The 15005-nt window shown below is 42.0% G+C and overlaps 1 protein-coding gene across 2 annotated transcripts in view; it reads right to left on the reverse strand.

Moving 5' to 3' along the window:
* Positions 1–15005, reverse strand: part of LOC119971954 (kinesin-like protein KIF18A) — a 111924-nt gene that overhangs the window by 11302 nt on the left and 85617 nt on the right. For both annotated transcript variants that reach the window (XM_038808318.1, XM_038808319.1), the window contains exons 15-16: positions 4207–4699; positions 1418–1516 (exon numbers count right to left, since the gene is read on the reverse strand). In XM_038808318.1, coding sequence (XP_038664246.1) covers positions 1418–1516; positions 4207–4699 — 592 coding nt within the window. The remainder of the gene's footprint in view (positions 1–1417; positions 1517–4206; positions 4700–15005) is intronic.

The raw sequence follows: 15005 nt of genomic DNA on the forward strand, positions 1-15005 counted from the left end.
GACCCAACCCAGGAACCGAATCTGGGATCCTGGAGCTGTGAAGCAACTGTGCTAACCACTGTGCTTCCGTGCAACTCCACAGGGTAGGTTGGCGGGACCTTTGTATGTGGAAGTTGAACTGCATTAAAGAATGAGAATATTAACTCTAGCAAGTAATTTACAATTCATCATTCAACTTTCACATGGAACACGGAAGTACAATAACTAAGGAGGATCGCTGAAGAGTTGTTTTTGGAGGCCTACTTGGAGCATGCCAAAGATCTGATAAAGCATTGATCACCCTGAACTAAGATGGTGAAAGCATGAAAGCTGATTTGCAGATTGCTTCAATGGGAGCTCTAGCTCAAATCCGAAGTAGATGTTTTTCATCACTATTTAAAAAAAAAAATTTAGAGTACCCAATTATTTTTTCCAATTAAGGGGCAATTTAATGTGGCCAATCCACCTACCCTGCACATCTTTGGGTTGTGGGGGTGAAACCCACGCAGACACGGGGAGAATGTGCAAACTCTCACGGACAGTGACCCAGAGCCGGGATTCGAACCCGGGTCCTCAGCGCCGTAGGCAGCAATGCTAACCACTGTGCCACCGTGCTGCCCTTTTCATCACTATTAAATGCAGTTCACATATGATAGTGGTGGGAACAGTGCAAAACTTTTATGTACGTATTCAAATAAAGATAACACATTTATCTATTCCAGGCACAATCAGAAGTTGGGCTTGTGTTTTTGGACAGAGGGGAGAGTTCTGTGGGGGTTTAGCTTGGTCTGTATAAAAGTTGCCCAGAAGTTGGAAGGGCTTTTAATTCTTCTAACTTTTTCTGAGTAACTATTAGAGTAGCCCAGTCAGAATCATTCAAAATTTTAAATCACAATTTCAGATGGTTCAGTGCAGTGGAATTGCTTAGAGGAAGTTTGCACTTCTGGGCAATTGTTGTGCAAACCTTACTTGTGAAGTTTCAAGAGGGGTTCCCAATGTATCTTTGGGGTATTCCCCAAATCCGACATTGGCGAACTTGGATCTTATGGACCAAGTATATTTCTGGACTCTTCCCTCCTTTGTAGAAATAGTATTTTAAAAATATACTTCTTTCCCACAAGCAGGTATAATTAGCAGCAATAATCACAATTTATGCAACATACATGTACTAAAAATCACATTAATATCACGACTACATTCTGAACATAAAGGGCTACAAAGTGGACTGAACAAAAAAAAAGACTGTTCAATCAGGAGATATTAGATTACCTATTGTAAGTATTTACTTATTCATCATTTGAATGAAGCTCATCCTCTACGCAAAGCCAAGACATTCAACTCATCTCAAAGTAGCTTGTACCAAGAATTTCCTAGTTTGAAAAGTTTTTCCTCACTTAACATTCAAACTGAAATCTCAATAAGAGATTCCTGCCTTTACCTTTCAGATTTCCTTTTCCTCCTTGCTGCTGCTGTTAAAGCCATATAAGAAGGCTTGCTGTTTGTTGTATTTGAAGATAACAATGATGGGAGACCCAGCCTGCAGCAATATATAGCAAACAGAAACAAAGATTAATTTACATTCATTCAAGCATTCATCATAATATTTTATTAATTACTGTACATAAAAGCTATACTTATAAGCAACTCAGGTAACAAATACAAAAGTAACCAGTCACAAACTGATGTTAATAATGTTAGGAAGCTTAAGGAATTTATATTTATATTGCGGGTGTTAGAAACAAGGTAGAAGTTTAAGCTTAATTGTGTTTCTATACGTGTGTGCTAATAAAGTTAAGACTTCAGTTTAGCTTCACGTAAACAAAGGTGCCTACAAATCTTTGGTTTAGTTTCACTTTAAGCTTTACTTGCATTGTAACTGAAGTTTGAAGTCGTAAAAGCATTTACAGGCTTAAAAAAAATTAAGCTAAGCAACCAGAGGCCTAAGCTAAAAAGCAGAAGCATTTGAGTTCAGTTGCAACCAGGTAACCCAGAAACAAGACACTTTCCACAGAAACTGCCAATACAGGCAGGACAATGCAGAAGAACAGAAAGCAAGTCCCAGAAGCTAAAGAACAGCCAGGAATCAGGGAACGAGAGCTCCTGGAAGTTAACAGAAAAAAGAAAATCAGAAATCTAGAAAAGCCGTTCTGTTCTGTGAGGTCAAGAGCAGAGAGAGACACTCAATAAAAGACAGAGCTGCAATGTATGGACCCGAGATGTCAGCTCACAAGAAGCCAGCTATCCAAGTTAGTCCTAAGGCTGTTAACACCTTAATATAGGCTGTGAAGCAGTAGTATTTTGTTGATTTGGCTGGATACCCAAAAGATTGTGTGGAAGTTTGAATTCACATGGTAATCCATGGCAAAGGAATACTGAAAGGATAGGTTGAAATCCTGCATGTGGATCCTTGGTGAAGGCAGAGAGATATCATCAGTTAAGAGAAAATTCCAAGGCATGTTCTTTGAGAGTAGAATTTAGAAACCTCTACGTGAAAATCAGAGTTCCAGTGAGACCAGTTGGTTCATAGTGTAACAAGCATTGGGGGGGGGGGGGGGGGGGGATTTGATGAGAAATCCACAAAGGTTGTATGGGTGGCATCTGCCATTTGGTTTCAGTGTGGTGTCTGACCACATTTCACCCAGTGGTTTATAGGGACCATGTACTTAGAGAATATTAGAGTACAAGATACATTTTGTAACTTGAGTTATCCTTACAAATCTGTATACGTAAAGGTATAGCTGGGGTGAAGGCGTAGTGTATTATTATTAATCTTTTCCTGCTTAATAAATGCTTTATTCTTTTGTTAAAAGTTAATCAGCAGTCCTGCAACACTGTTCATCCAAACCACTAAATAAAAAATAAAAGTAATTATCCAACCGGGGTTCTGCTCTGGGACCTGACTGCCCAGTTGCATCAGCTGGGATCGTAGCAACAGGAAATAATTTAAATTAAGGAATAATATGTTTACTCATAATTGTTAAAAACTAAAGCGGTTTAACATTTAGTTTCTTCAATTGTTTAAGCACAATCATTCTTCAATGTTCAAATGTGTTTTGTTTCCATGAAAATAGATCAATAGATGGTTCGAAGTCATTTTGTGCTTACAGAAATTAAATTTGGAAGATTAAGTTTGGAAGATAAGGTGAAGTCACATGGCAGCTATCAGCACAAGTGTCAAAATAAATAGAACTTAATTTGAGCTACATAACAAATAAACAAAATCAAGCCTTTCAACAATGAAAAGACCGCTGCATTTTCAACTTCTAGTGAAAGCCAAAAGTAGAGCAGCAGCAGACACTTTATGAACATTTAAACTCAAATGAAGAGATGAAATAATTACTTGATCAATTTAATATCCTCTACCATTTCAAATTTTTCATTCCTGATGTAATAGTAAATTTGCATTGTAGTCAATAAAAGCATCATTAGAGACCTTATAAGTGCACATTTTCTTTTAAAACACCAAATCATAAAAATAGGATTTGTCTAACTTACTCATGGTTTTATGATATTGCGGCACAACTAATTGTGGATTTTCACAGCTTTATTCTAGAAAGCCGCAAGAACCAATTCATTGACTGTTCTTTGCATATACATGGAACCAAAAGATACCTAATTTAACAGCAGGAACTCCTGCAATTCTATGAAAATGCCTAATTTAATTCCACTTGGTACATGTACATTTTTCACTTTCTTCAGAAAAAAATATACTTTATTCTAAATTATTTTAAGGTACTGGTGGATTTAGGCACCTCTTATTTGTTTGGACTGTTGCTAGTACTGTTATTTCCAAGCGCAGCCCTTAAAACCGGAAATTAAATTTGGTATTTTCATAGACTTACAGGAATTCTTGCTGTTGGTATTTTCATTCAACAATATTTTGGTTACAAAATGTATTGATTAAATCAAATACCAAACTGTAATTACAGGGTAAATGGATTTTAGGATGAGTAAATTTATTCTGGATAATTTAATGCTTATTGCTGTTGAGCAACATGAAATATTAAGAATGGCAACCTGTACAGTTTATTGCATTTCACTTGTACAGACTGGTTCAATGGAAATATGAAGTACAGGTAACTTTTAAAAATGTTAATTGAAAAAAGTTCTGAATTAATACTACAGTTAGCATTTCCCTTGCTCAACTAAATTAACAACAAAATCCTGGGAATACACAATGCATGGCTGTGAAAAAAGGAAACAAACTTCTGAGGCTGTAAAACAAACCTTTGCAGGAAGCTTCTGTGATTCTTGGAGTGCTTGTATGATGCATTGTAACTAGTGACCGCCTTGTTACAATTGGTTTCATTCAAAAATGAGTGTTGAACTCTGGTGTCTTTGACAAATTGGCTGCATTCTCCTAAATTGTATGTCACATTTATTAGATTCTCACTCATTTTAGAGACAGAGTTCTCTGTGTCACTCAGATTTTTCCCTTCCTCTTCCCTGTGACAATCTGCCGTTTGGAGCTCTTGCTTTGAGATCGGCAGTTGACAGGAAACTTGCATGATCTGCGACTTACAGTTCTCCGGTGTATAGTGTATACGTGCTAATCCTTCTTTGGCAAGGCTATCATCCAGCTGAGCAAGGCTGGAGTTTTGTACAGTATGGCTATTTAGATCACTGCAAGTTAATAGTGATTGCTCTAGCCGTCGCCTGGAGGATCTGTAAGTAGATACTGTGCCCGCTTCGCCCATTGATAGTAGATTTTCCTTTGATTCTATAGAAAGAAAAGGGTCAAAATACATTAGCCACAGATAAAATAGATACCACAAAATCTTAAGAGCATTATACAACAGATGTCACATGTAGCACCATACATTTTCCATGATGAAAATATGCCGAAATGTAATATTTTGTTTGAGTTCATTGTATGAAAAAACATAACTAAAAGGCCTTTGGAAATAAATGTCTATACTTACCCATTTCAGTGCTTCCCAAACTATGTTCCTATGTGACCATATTTTAACACTAAAACCCAATTAACGTGATCCCAGACACCAACAAAACAAAACAGAAAACAAACATTCTGTATATAATTATTAACGTTTGCTTTTCATAGGTCGGCATAGAATTCTGAAAATTTGTTTATCAAGTACATTGTAAAAATATTATGTTATATTGTAAGGTCCTTCCTGTTTGTTCCCTTATTTCCCCTTTCTTTTATTTTGCAGTTATCATTTTTGATCCATGGGCGAATGATGGACATGCATCTTTAAGTCAAGCAGCAGGGAGAATGTGCAATCCATGAGTTGCAGGAGAGAACACAAGTTTCAGACTTTTTGGTACAAGAGAGAGACGGAGTGGAACTTGGTTTGATTGATTGACTGGGGGGGGGGGTCAATTAATTGACCAAAAAGGATGTACTCTGCCCCGGTAATAGGTGGTGATTAGATCCTGTCCCAGTGGAATAATTTCAGAGTTTCAAGGAGCTCAATTTGATTCCTGGAAGCACAGGGACCAGGATTCTCTCTTTCCTCCATGTTTTCTCCAGAAAGGCTGTGGAGTGCTGTATTTCTGGAACTGCTGAGAACCTGAATGAATGAATCTACAGGAAAAACCATTACAAGCTGTAAACAAGAACCAGGAACCCCTCTCTCCAGAGGTCTTACAACACCAGGTTAAAGTCCAACAGGTTTGTTTTGAATGCGCTCCGAAAGCTAGTGATTCAAAACAAACTTATTGGACTTTAACCTAGTGTTGTAAGACTTCTTACTGTGCCCAGCCCAGTCCAATGCCGGCATCTCCACATCATTTCTCCAGAAAGGATGGGCGTGATTCTCCGCACCCGGGAGGAATCGTGAGGCTGGCGTCAAAAACGGGCGGGTTTGACGCCAGCCTCCGCCCCCCCGACCGGGAACCGATTCTGGTCCCCGGTCGGGGCTAGCATCCCGCGGCCGTGAACTCCGGCATCGCGGGCTTAACGAATTTCGGTAAGCCCGCTAGCCAGAGTTAGCGACGGCTGACGCGTCAGATGACGTCAGCCGCGCATGCGCGGATTGGACGACTCCAACCCGCGTATGCGCAGATGACGTCATCACGCTTTTGCGTGAAACCCGCGCATGCGCGGGCCGGTATGCCCCTCAGCCGCCCCGCAAATGGATACAGCGGGGCGGCGGAAGGATAAAGAGTGCGCGGGGTAAGTACCCGCTGCCCGCGATCGGTGCCCACCGATCGCGGGCCCATGGCACCCTTGGCATGGCTGTGGTACTGCCGTGCCAATCGGTGCCATGGTTCCCCAGATCGGGGCTTTACGGCCGTTTTTACGAACGGTCAGACCAGGTGTGATTGACGTTCATAAAAACGGTCGTAAAGGCCTTGGAAATCGGCCCATCGGCCAGCTGAGAATCGCTGCTCGCCGTAAAAAAACGGTGGGCAGCGATTCGTGTCGGGAGGCGGGTGTGGGGGGGGGAGAATAGCGGGAGGGCGTCGGACCAGCGTGGCCGTAAAAATTTATGCCGCCCGCTATTCTCCGCCCGGTCGTGAGTGCGGAGAATTCCGCCCGTTGTATTTCTGAAACTACAGAGGACTGAATGAATCTACAGTAAAGCTTCAGACTGAAAGTAGAGTTTGAGGAATAAGGTGCTGGAAACAAACCATCGGAAACAAAGACTCTTTTTCTTTTTTACTTGTTTTTTAAAATCCGTTTCTTCCCCACTATGTTTGTCTGTCTTGTGCGTATATATAGGGTGAGAGGCAAGTTAAAATCAGGAAATTAGATAATAGTTAATCAGCTGTATTTGATGCATATTTCATTAAGCTATTGTTATTAATGAGTAATTGTGTTTACATTTAAAAACCTGGTGACTAATTATTGAGCAGCCAGGGACCAAATACTTTGGATATTGTTCTAAGAATTATTTGTTTATTAATTAGTGTTGTGACTCCGGGTCAAGTGGGGTGTGAATTGACCGTGCACTAGACCAGGGTGTCGTAACAATATACATATATGCAAGTTTCAGCCAAGGCCTCCATATTTCCCAGGGACATAAGATTCAGTGATGCCCCTTTCCCTACCTCCTCTGAAAAAATACACTCCGTGATCTGCCACTCTCTCCCCACATGGTATACTTGCCCTCTGTTATCACCCACATACTCACCAATTTAAGAACTGATTTCTTCTCATGCTTCAGTTAATTTTTTTCAGATCAATCGGTGTGTTAATCCAACTTTCTATGCTTTAATTCATGCCAGATTCCATTATGGATCAAGGAACAGGAAGTCCCATTTTCGTGAATCCCTTGCTCAAGACTCTTTTATTGGTCTTGAAAAGAAGGAAAAATATCCCGGGGACCAGGGCACCAACGGGAGAATAAAATCACTGACTCACACGTTCATAGAGTTGGCACCAGGCTCTCCACATTGACTTGGAAAGAGCAACTGAGAAATGAGCATGGCAAGGGCAGGACTGGTTGCTACTTGGGTCTTGGTGATGGAGTGGGTGCTCATCACCCCATCCGCTGTGTTTGCAACCCCAAATGGGGTCGTCACCCACATAGAACATAGAACAGTACAGCACAGAACAGGCCCTTCGGCCCTCGATGTTGTGCCGAGCCATGATCACCCTACTCAAACCCACGTATCCACCCTATACCCGTAACCCAACAACCTCCCACCCCTTAACCTTACTTTTTAGGACACTACGGGCAATTTAGCATGGCCAATCCACCTAACCCGCACATCTTTGGACTGTGGGAGGAAACCGGAGCACCCGGAGGAAACCCACGCACACACGGGGAGGACGTGCAGACTCCGCACAGACAGTGACCCAGCCGGGAATCGAACCTGGGACCCTGGAACTGTGAAGCATTTATGCTAACCACCATGCTACCGTGCTGCCCCACACTTTGGATGCTGCAGCTGTATATGGTCTCTCGCATTGTAAATATGATGCAAGTGTCTGATGCAATGGTTCAGGATTTTGAGGTAATAACAAGGCTATAACAATCAGTGAGTCCATCATTACTCCTCTGAAACTGATAGCAGCTTTTAGAGTCTACATATGCAGTTAAATGGGAAAACCCAGATGTTTCCATCAGTTATTCTGTGCTTCTCCATAGGGCATTCCAAGAAACTAATGGGAACTTCCACTTCTAGATTATTAGTCTCTCTGGAAATATTCTTGATTAAGTTATGTCATGATGAATGAGATGTGACTGGGCTTTTAATAATGTATTAAGTACATAATTGCTGCTGAACAACCTCTGGGCCTGGAAATATGATGCAATATTTGCAAACTCAAATTTCTCCATTGTAAAAGAAACTCATGTTAAATAATGTTTGTTATTAAGGTTGCTTATGGTGTTTAATTTTCTACCTGAATCTCATGTATATTTCCTGATCTTTAGTTTATTTTATGTAAAATGACATAGAAGAATGAAGGATAATTAGTGCTTTCAAATGCTGTGAAAATTCTTGGCTGCTTACTCTGCTTGAAAACATCATCATCATTAATATAACACAGGAGTTACCAAACTGGGGTCCGCTGGAGCCTTTCAGGTGGTCCATGGCAGGACAGGTACATTTGTAAAATTTGAAAAAAGCTGCTGAACTGTTTGTCCAATCAGCCTCTAATTGGATGAGCGTAAACAGCAGTGATAGGAAGAGCAGGTCTCAAAGAGCAGGGGAGCTGGAGAAGGCCTCGGAGGGCGACACGTGTGTGCGTGGGGGAGAAGTATGTGCATGAAAGGAGTGTGTGTGTGAGAGTGAGAGAGAGAAAGAGAGTGAGTGAGTATCGGTTTTCCAGCACCATTAAATAGATAAGATAGAAAAATTGTAATATAACTTATTAAATTACCACTCCTAAAGCGGGCATTACTTCCAGCGGTTAATGGTTAGGGGCCGTGGGTGGTTTGACCAGGGATTAATGTGAGGGGGCCATGTAGCTGGCAAATGTATTTGTGACTGTGTGCTTCTTCCGAATAAGTTTCAAGGAGTGTCTTCAGAGAGAGAAAAAGAGAGATGGAGACACAGAGGTTTAAGGAGGAAATTCCAGAGTTAAGACCAAAGGGCAATTAAAATCAGGAATATGCAAAAGACCTGAATTGGAAGATCACAGTGATTTTAAAGATTTGTAGGGCTGGAGGAGGCTACAGAGATAGGGATGGGCGAGGACATGTAGAGATTTGAAAACAAGAATTTTAAAATTAAGGCAATGTCAAATGTGGAACACACCAGCAAGCACAGGGCAAATGAGGTTTGGAGCGAGTTCAGATACAGACAACATAGTTTTGGATGTGCTCAAATTTATTTAGGGTATAAGATGGGAGGCCGGTGGGAAGTATATTTGAATAATAAAGTCTGGAGACAACTAATATTTCAACAGCATAAGAACTGAAGGAAGGTAAAAATGTTATCTTGTGGTTAACAACACAGAGGTTGCACACTGTCCTGTTCAGTTTGCCCAGAGATGCAACAATGGATAGGTAATGGAGTTTACGGCAGGGATTATTAATCTTCTCAATATTTAGTTGGCCAACAATTTTCTCATCCAATACTGGGAATCATACAAGCATTGTGGCAAAGCAATGACAGCAGAGGTTGTGGCGAGATGAACCTGACATTATATTTTGGATTACATTAAAGAGGAGTAGCACGCAGATGAGAAATAGATGGTGCTCGAGGATAGCTCCTTGGGGAACTCCTGAGCTAACAGGACAGGAATTGAAAGAGAAGTTATTGCAGATAATTCTTGATCCACAATTAGATTGATAAGAATGGAAACAAGTTGTGCAGTGCTATCCAGCAGTTGACGGAGTAGATGGGGTGCTCAACTAGGACGGGAAGGATATTTAGGACCATGGGCCAAGTGCTGGCAAATGGGATTAGGTAGGTCGGGTGTTTATCATGTGTCAGTGCAGATATGATGGGCTGAAGGGCCTCTTCTTCACTGTGTGATTCTGAATGTTACTTGTCTTTAAAAAGGGCTGTTGGGCAGAAAACCAGATTGGAGGGATTAAAACATATAATTATTGAAAGGATGCGCATAGACTTTGAGATGAATGCAGGCATTTAGATATATTATATGACATGTATTTGGAGCAGTAAGGGTTAAAAGCCTGGGTTAGTGTGTGTTTGACTGTTGCAGTAGTGTTTTTTAAAGAATCCTGGTTTGAAAGGATTTTGGGAGCCAGAGGTACAATTAAAGCACCGCAAAAGCTTGGGCTAATGGGATTTTTGTTTGGATTAAGGGGTTTCCTGCGGAGCATTTAATTAGAGAAATTTGTGTTCAGTTAGTAAGATGATGTAACTAATGGGAGGAGCTAGAGTACCAGGTAGTTTAACAGAGAAGCAGATTGTTCAGTTGGTTTGTGGAAGCTAAACCATAAAGATAGTTTCTGAATACTTCAGCTGGAGATCCTGCTGGAGATTCTGACGGTATTTAGGTCTCTTAAATCAATCTCAAAGAACATCTCTTAAGCAAGTATGCTTGGGCCAGCCATTGTATTTAAAAATGGATTGAGATGGTTCTGTCATTTGAGCACAAGTAAAGATAGCCATTAGGGGTTATTGTGTCAGTTTATTGATTAGCATTGTTTAAGGGGCAATTGAAAGTTATTTTCTTGTGTGATGTTCAAGATATTTTAATACTGTATTAGTAATAAAGTTTGTTTTAATATACCGTATATCAATTTTTGTGTGAAAACCATTCGTAGAGCAAAGTATTCTTTCCTCAGTCTTACTAAATTAAAATAAAATATTGGGATTTGTCCAGTATCCTAGCCACTGTAGGGGTCTGTCCGGGATCATAATAGACTTGGAAGGTGGCTACACATTCAAGGACTTTGGAGAGGAAACTGCTGCTAGTTTGCAGATGCAAAAGGGGTTTTCGAAGAAAGGGGTGAAATTAGTAGATTTGAAAGGGTGGGATGGTTGGGAGGAGTGGAGGGATGGGTTGGGGGGGGGGGGGGGGGGGAGAAGAACTGTACACAAGGGGAACTATTAGCAATTGCAGTTCACATGGCGAATATGAGCCAGAAACCAACAAGATATTTTAAAGTATTATTTATGTGGGTGGCATATTTTGGGATCCTAAATTATGTTTTTCCACAGAAAGAATTTTGGGATTAAGTTATGTTTAAGAGTTTTTAAAACAAACTGAATTCACACAGGTTCAATAAAAATATGATTATATGTACTGTAAGATTGTACTAAAGCCAGATGAATCAGCTTGGGGTGTGTCAAAAATCCCAAATCTATTTCATTCTGATTCAATGAGGATCTATTGCGTTAAACCAGATGCTTGATAAATATTCACACCCATTGTGGGGAGGATTATTTTGTTTGTGTGGTCATGGCTAACAGGTTGAAAACATGCAAGTTGGACAATACAATTTACAAAGCTCTTGATACAGTCAGTGAAGGTCATAATTGTTGGCCATTTTGTTGCAAGGTGTTTAGTTTTCCAGCAGCTGAGGAAAGCTGATGGTCTGAGGTTTCACATTCACACGATCTTCATACCCAAAGGAATTAAGCCGAAGTAGTACAAAAACAGGTGTGGGAATTGTGTCGGATTGCGATAAAATAGATATTAAGAGGCTATTGCCCGTAGCTGAGGGGTTAAGTAATTGTAAGAGAATTAAAGAACACAGCTGGAGAAACCTTTTACAGAGTATTACAAGGTTGTGGGATGCACTACTAGAGTTAGAAACTGAAGGACAGGCCATGCCAATGTTTACAAATCAATTGGATAGGGAGTTGAAGGGATAATAGGTTATAGAAACAGTGGATAGGATTCAAAGTTTTGCTCATGTGAAGGGGGAACACCAGTTTGCACTGGCGATGGAATACGCTCTGCTTGGCCTGGATGAGTGAAACTCCAACAAAGACTCAAGCTGGATGCAATCCTGGACAAAGCTGCCCTAAATGGAGATGGTGGCATAGTGAAAATGGACTAGACTAGTAATCCCAAGGCCCAGGTTAATATTCTTGGGACATTAGTTCAAATGCCACTACAACAGCTGGTGGAATTTAAATCCAAGTTAAATCTGGAATATAAAGCTACGCTCAATTAAAACTGACAATGAAACCATTGTCAATTGCCGTAAAAACCCATATGGTTCACCAATGTCCTTTAGGGGAGGAAATCTGCCATCCTTACCTGGTCTGGCCTGCATGTGACTCCAGACCCACAGCAATTTGGTTGACTCTTAAATGCCCCCTCAAAGATTCTGATAAGCCACTCAGTTCAAGGGCCCTTAGGTCGGCTGTTTGCCTATGACGCCCACACCCCATGAAATAATAAATATGCTCACTTGTTCGGCACCCCATCCATCACCTTCAACATTCACTCCCTCCCACCACTGTCGCACAGCAGTATCAGTGTGTACCATCTACAAGATGCACAGCAACAACTCACCAAGTTTCTTCAACAGCCTCTGCCATTTAGAAGGACAAGGGGCGGAATTCTCCGCTTCCCACGCGGCGTGGGAGAATTGCGGGAGGGCCCCCCGACATTTTTCACGCCCCCGCGATTCCACCCCCCCCCCCCCGGCTCGGAAAAATCGCCGCTCGCCGTTTTTTCCCACGGCGAACAGCGATTCTACGAGCCCGATGGGCTGACCCTTCACGCCCGCTTCAACACGGCAGCAACCACACCTGGTCGCTGCATTCGTGAAACGGGCGCCAGATGCCTGTTTGGGGCATCTAGGGGCCCGATTGGGACGGAAGCACCACGATTGCGCTCGGGAGGGGACAGGCCCGCGACCGGTGCCTACCGATCGTCGGGCCAGCGTCCAAAACGGACGCACTCTTTCCCCTCCGCCGCCCGGCAAGATCAAGCCGTCACGTCTTGCTGAGCGGCTGAGGGGAAATACGGCCACCGCGCATGCGCGGGTTCGTGCCGTCTGTGCGATGAAGTCATACGTGGGTTGGAACCCGCAACCTGCGCATGCGCGGATGATTTCACAAATGCGCCGGATGCGCGTCATTCTCGGCGCGACGAGGTCGCTGCCGAGAAAGATGGAGGCCCGCTCCTAGCCCCCCGGGTGGGGGTGAATTAGGTGCGGGGAGCAGGCTCCGAGGCCGTTGTGAACCTCGGCCGTGTTCACGACGGCCTTCACGAATTCGGCCCCCTGCGGAGAATTCCGCCCACGGGCTGCAGGTGCCTGGCAACACCTCCACCTTCCAAGTTCTTTCCAAACCCCAGTATGTCCTATCATACTATAATTGGACAATATATCCACACTATATCACAATTCCTTCACTGTTGCTGGGTCAAAACCTGGCTGCAGTTCAAGACGGCAGTTCATCACCACCTTCTCAAGGACAATTAGGGATGGGTAATAAATGCTGTTCTAGCCAGCAATGCCAGCACCCTACAAAAGAATAAACATAAAAATACAAATCTGCACCTACCTTTTCCATACAACCAACTATATTCTGCAGTCACTTCATTTCAATACACTCAATCCCTGGTTCTCCAGTCGTCTCTTACACCTCAGTTCTCCAACGGTGCAGATCAGCATATTGGCTCGCTGAACTTCTGCCAACTCCGAGATTTCTTGCAACTATATTCTGAGACACAGTTTTTCCCTTTCTTGGGAGTACTTAAGTAACTAATTTGTTTTTCTTTTTCTGGATCCACGTTGGCTGTTATTTACCATGACATTATCACATAGATAATGGCCAAGTTTACTTCTGATATTTGATGCCATTATTTTTCCTCTAATTGATGCAAGACCAATGAGTGAGTTTTGTCACCTTCAATAAAACGGCATCATATTAGCTTGCACTAATTGTGTATCACTGCTCTCAATGTCACACACCTCAGGTAGAATTTAATGAAGGTGGTGGGAGTTTGATAAGTGACACCCCCACCAACCTGATCTCCAGGAACTCGGAGGGAATTAAGTACCTAATTGGCGGTGGGGGTCCATTGCATTGCAGGACTATTCTCAGTAGGGCAGAAATCCTGCTCAAAGACTGACAGCACTCCATTAACGACAATGCCAACATACTATTATGATCCCTAGTGACCTGGCTGAAAATCCCAATATTTTATTTTACTTTTTAAGACTGTGTGGGGAAGATCGATTCTCTCTAGGAGTGATTGCATGAAGAAATAGAGCTTGGTTATTTTAAAACAATATGAAAAACAATATTAAACTTACTAACTTCAAATCTGAAAAGAACAGCCATCTTAAAAGTAATATTTAATTTCCCATTAAACAAGAAAATACACATACAACTCTCAATCCAGCTCAAACAAGCAAGCCCTAAAGTGATACTTGCATTACACAGCAGATTCTGGCTCTTCAGAACCCCTTACTCTATCTGAAAGTTGCTTTGAATGGTTGCTTCACTTGATTTGTTTCAATATTTCCCTCATTTCTTGACAAGGCTGCTCTGTTTTTAAAATATTATCACTTTGTAACCCACCTTACTTGGAAAAGAATCGTGAACCCTCAGTCAGGCAGATGGGAAAATCAGCTTCTCTTTTCTCAAAGCTTCCGCAAACTCACTGCCACTCTGCCTTTAATTGTGTTCTCAAGAAATGCAAGGGTTGCCAGATCAGAAATCGGACCTCACTCCCAAAAGCCTTTCTTCACCCCGTCTCTCTTCATAGCTCGTCACAAAATAACCCTGCGCTCTCTTAGTTTCTCCAATCACTGCCCTCATCTCTTCAAGATAAAAAAAGTATCTGCAGGCGTTTAACCCTTAAATCATACACTACATTTATAATTCAAATTCCTAAAATCCTCCAATTGTCACACTACTGCCAGTATTACACTTGGGTCTTCACCAAGATTTATCGTGAGATCCCGAGAGAAGGCCAAGTGATGGTGGGATGGGGGTTGGCTCTCAGCCAGGCACCCTCCTCCTTTGGATGCAGGGCCTCTCATTCAGGCAGTGAGTGCTTTTGAACAAGGTTACCCCACCCTCACTAGTCCACAAGCAAATCCGACAAGTTTTGCTTGTGGTTGAATGGTAGTGGCAGTGTGATAAGGCCCTTAAGTGAGCATTTCCACAAGTCACAAGAATGCACAACATGATAGAGAACAGGCTTCAAGATTTTCTGATGGTGG

Source organism: Scyliorhinus canicula, chromosome 9 (assembly GCF_902713615.1).
Source record: "Scyliorhinus canicula chromosome 9, sScyCan1.1, whole genome shotgun sequence".
Lineage (NCBI taxonomy): Eukaryota > Metazoa > Chordata > Chondrichthyes > Carcharhiniformes > Scyliorhinidae > Scyliorhinus > Scyliorhinus canicula.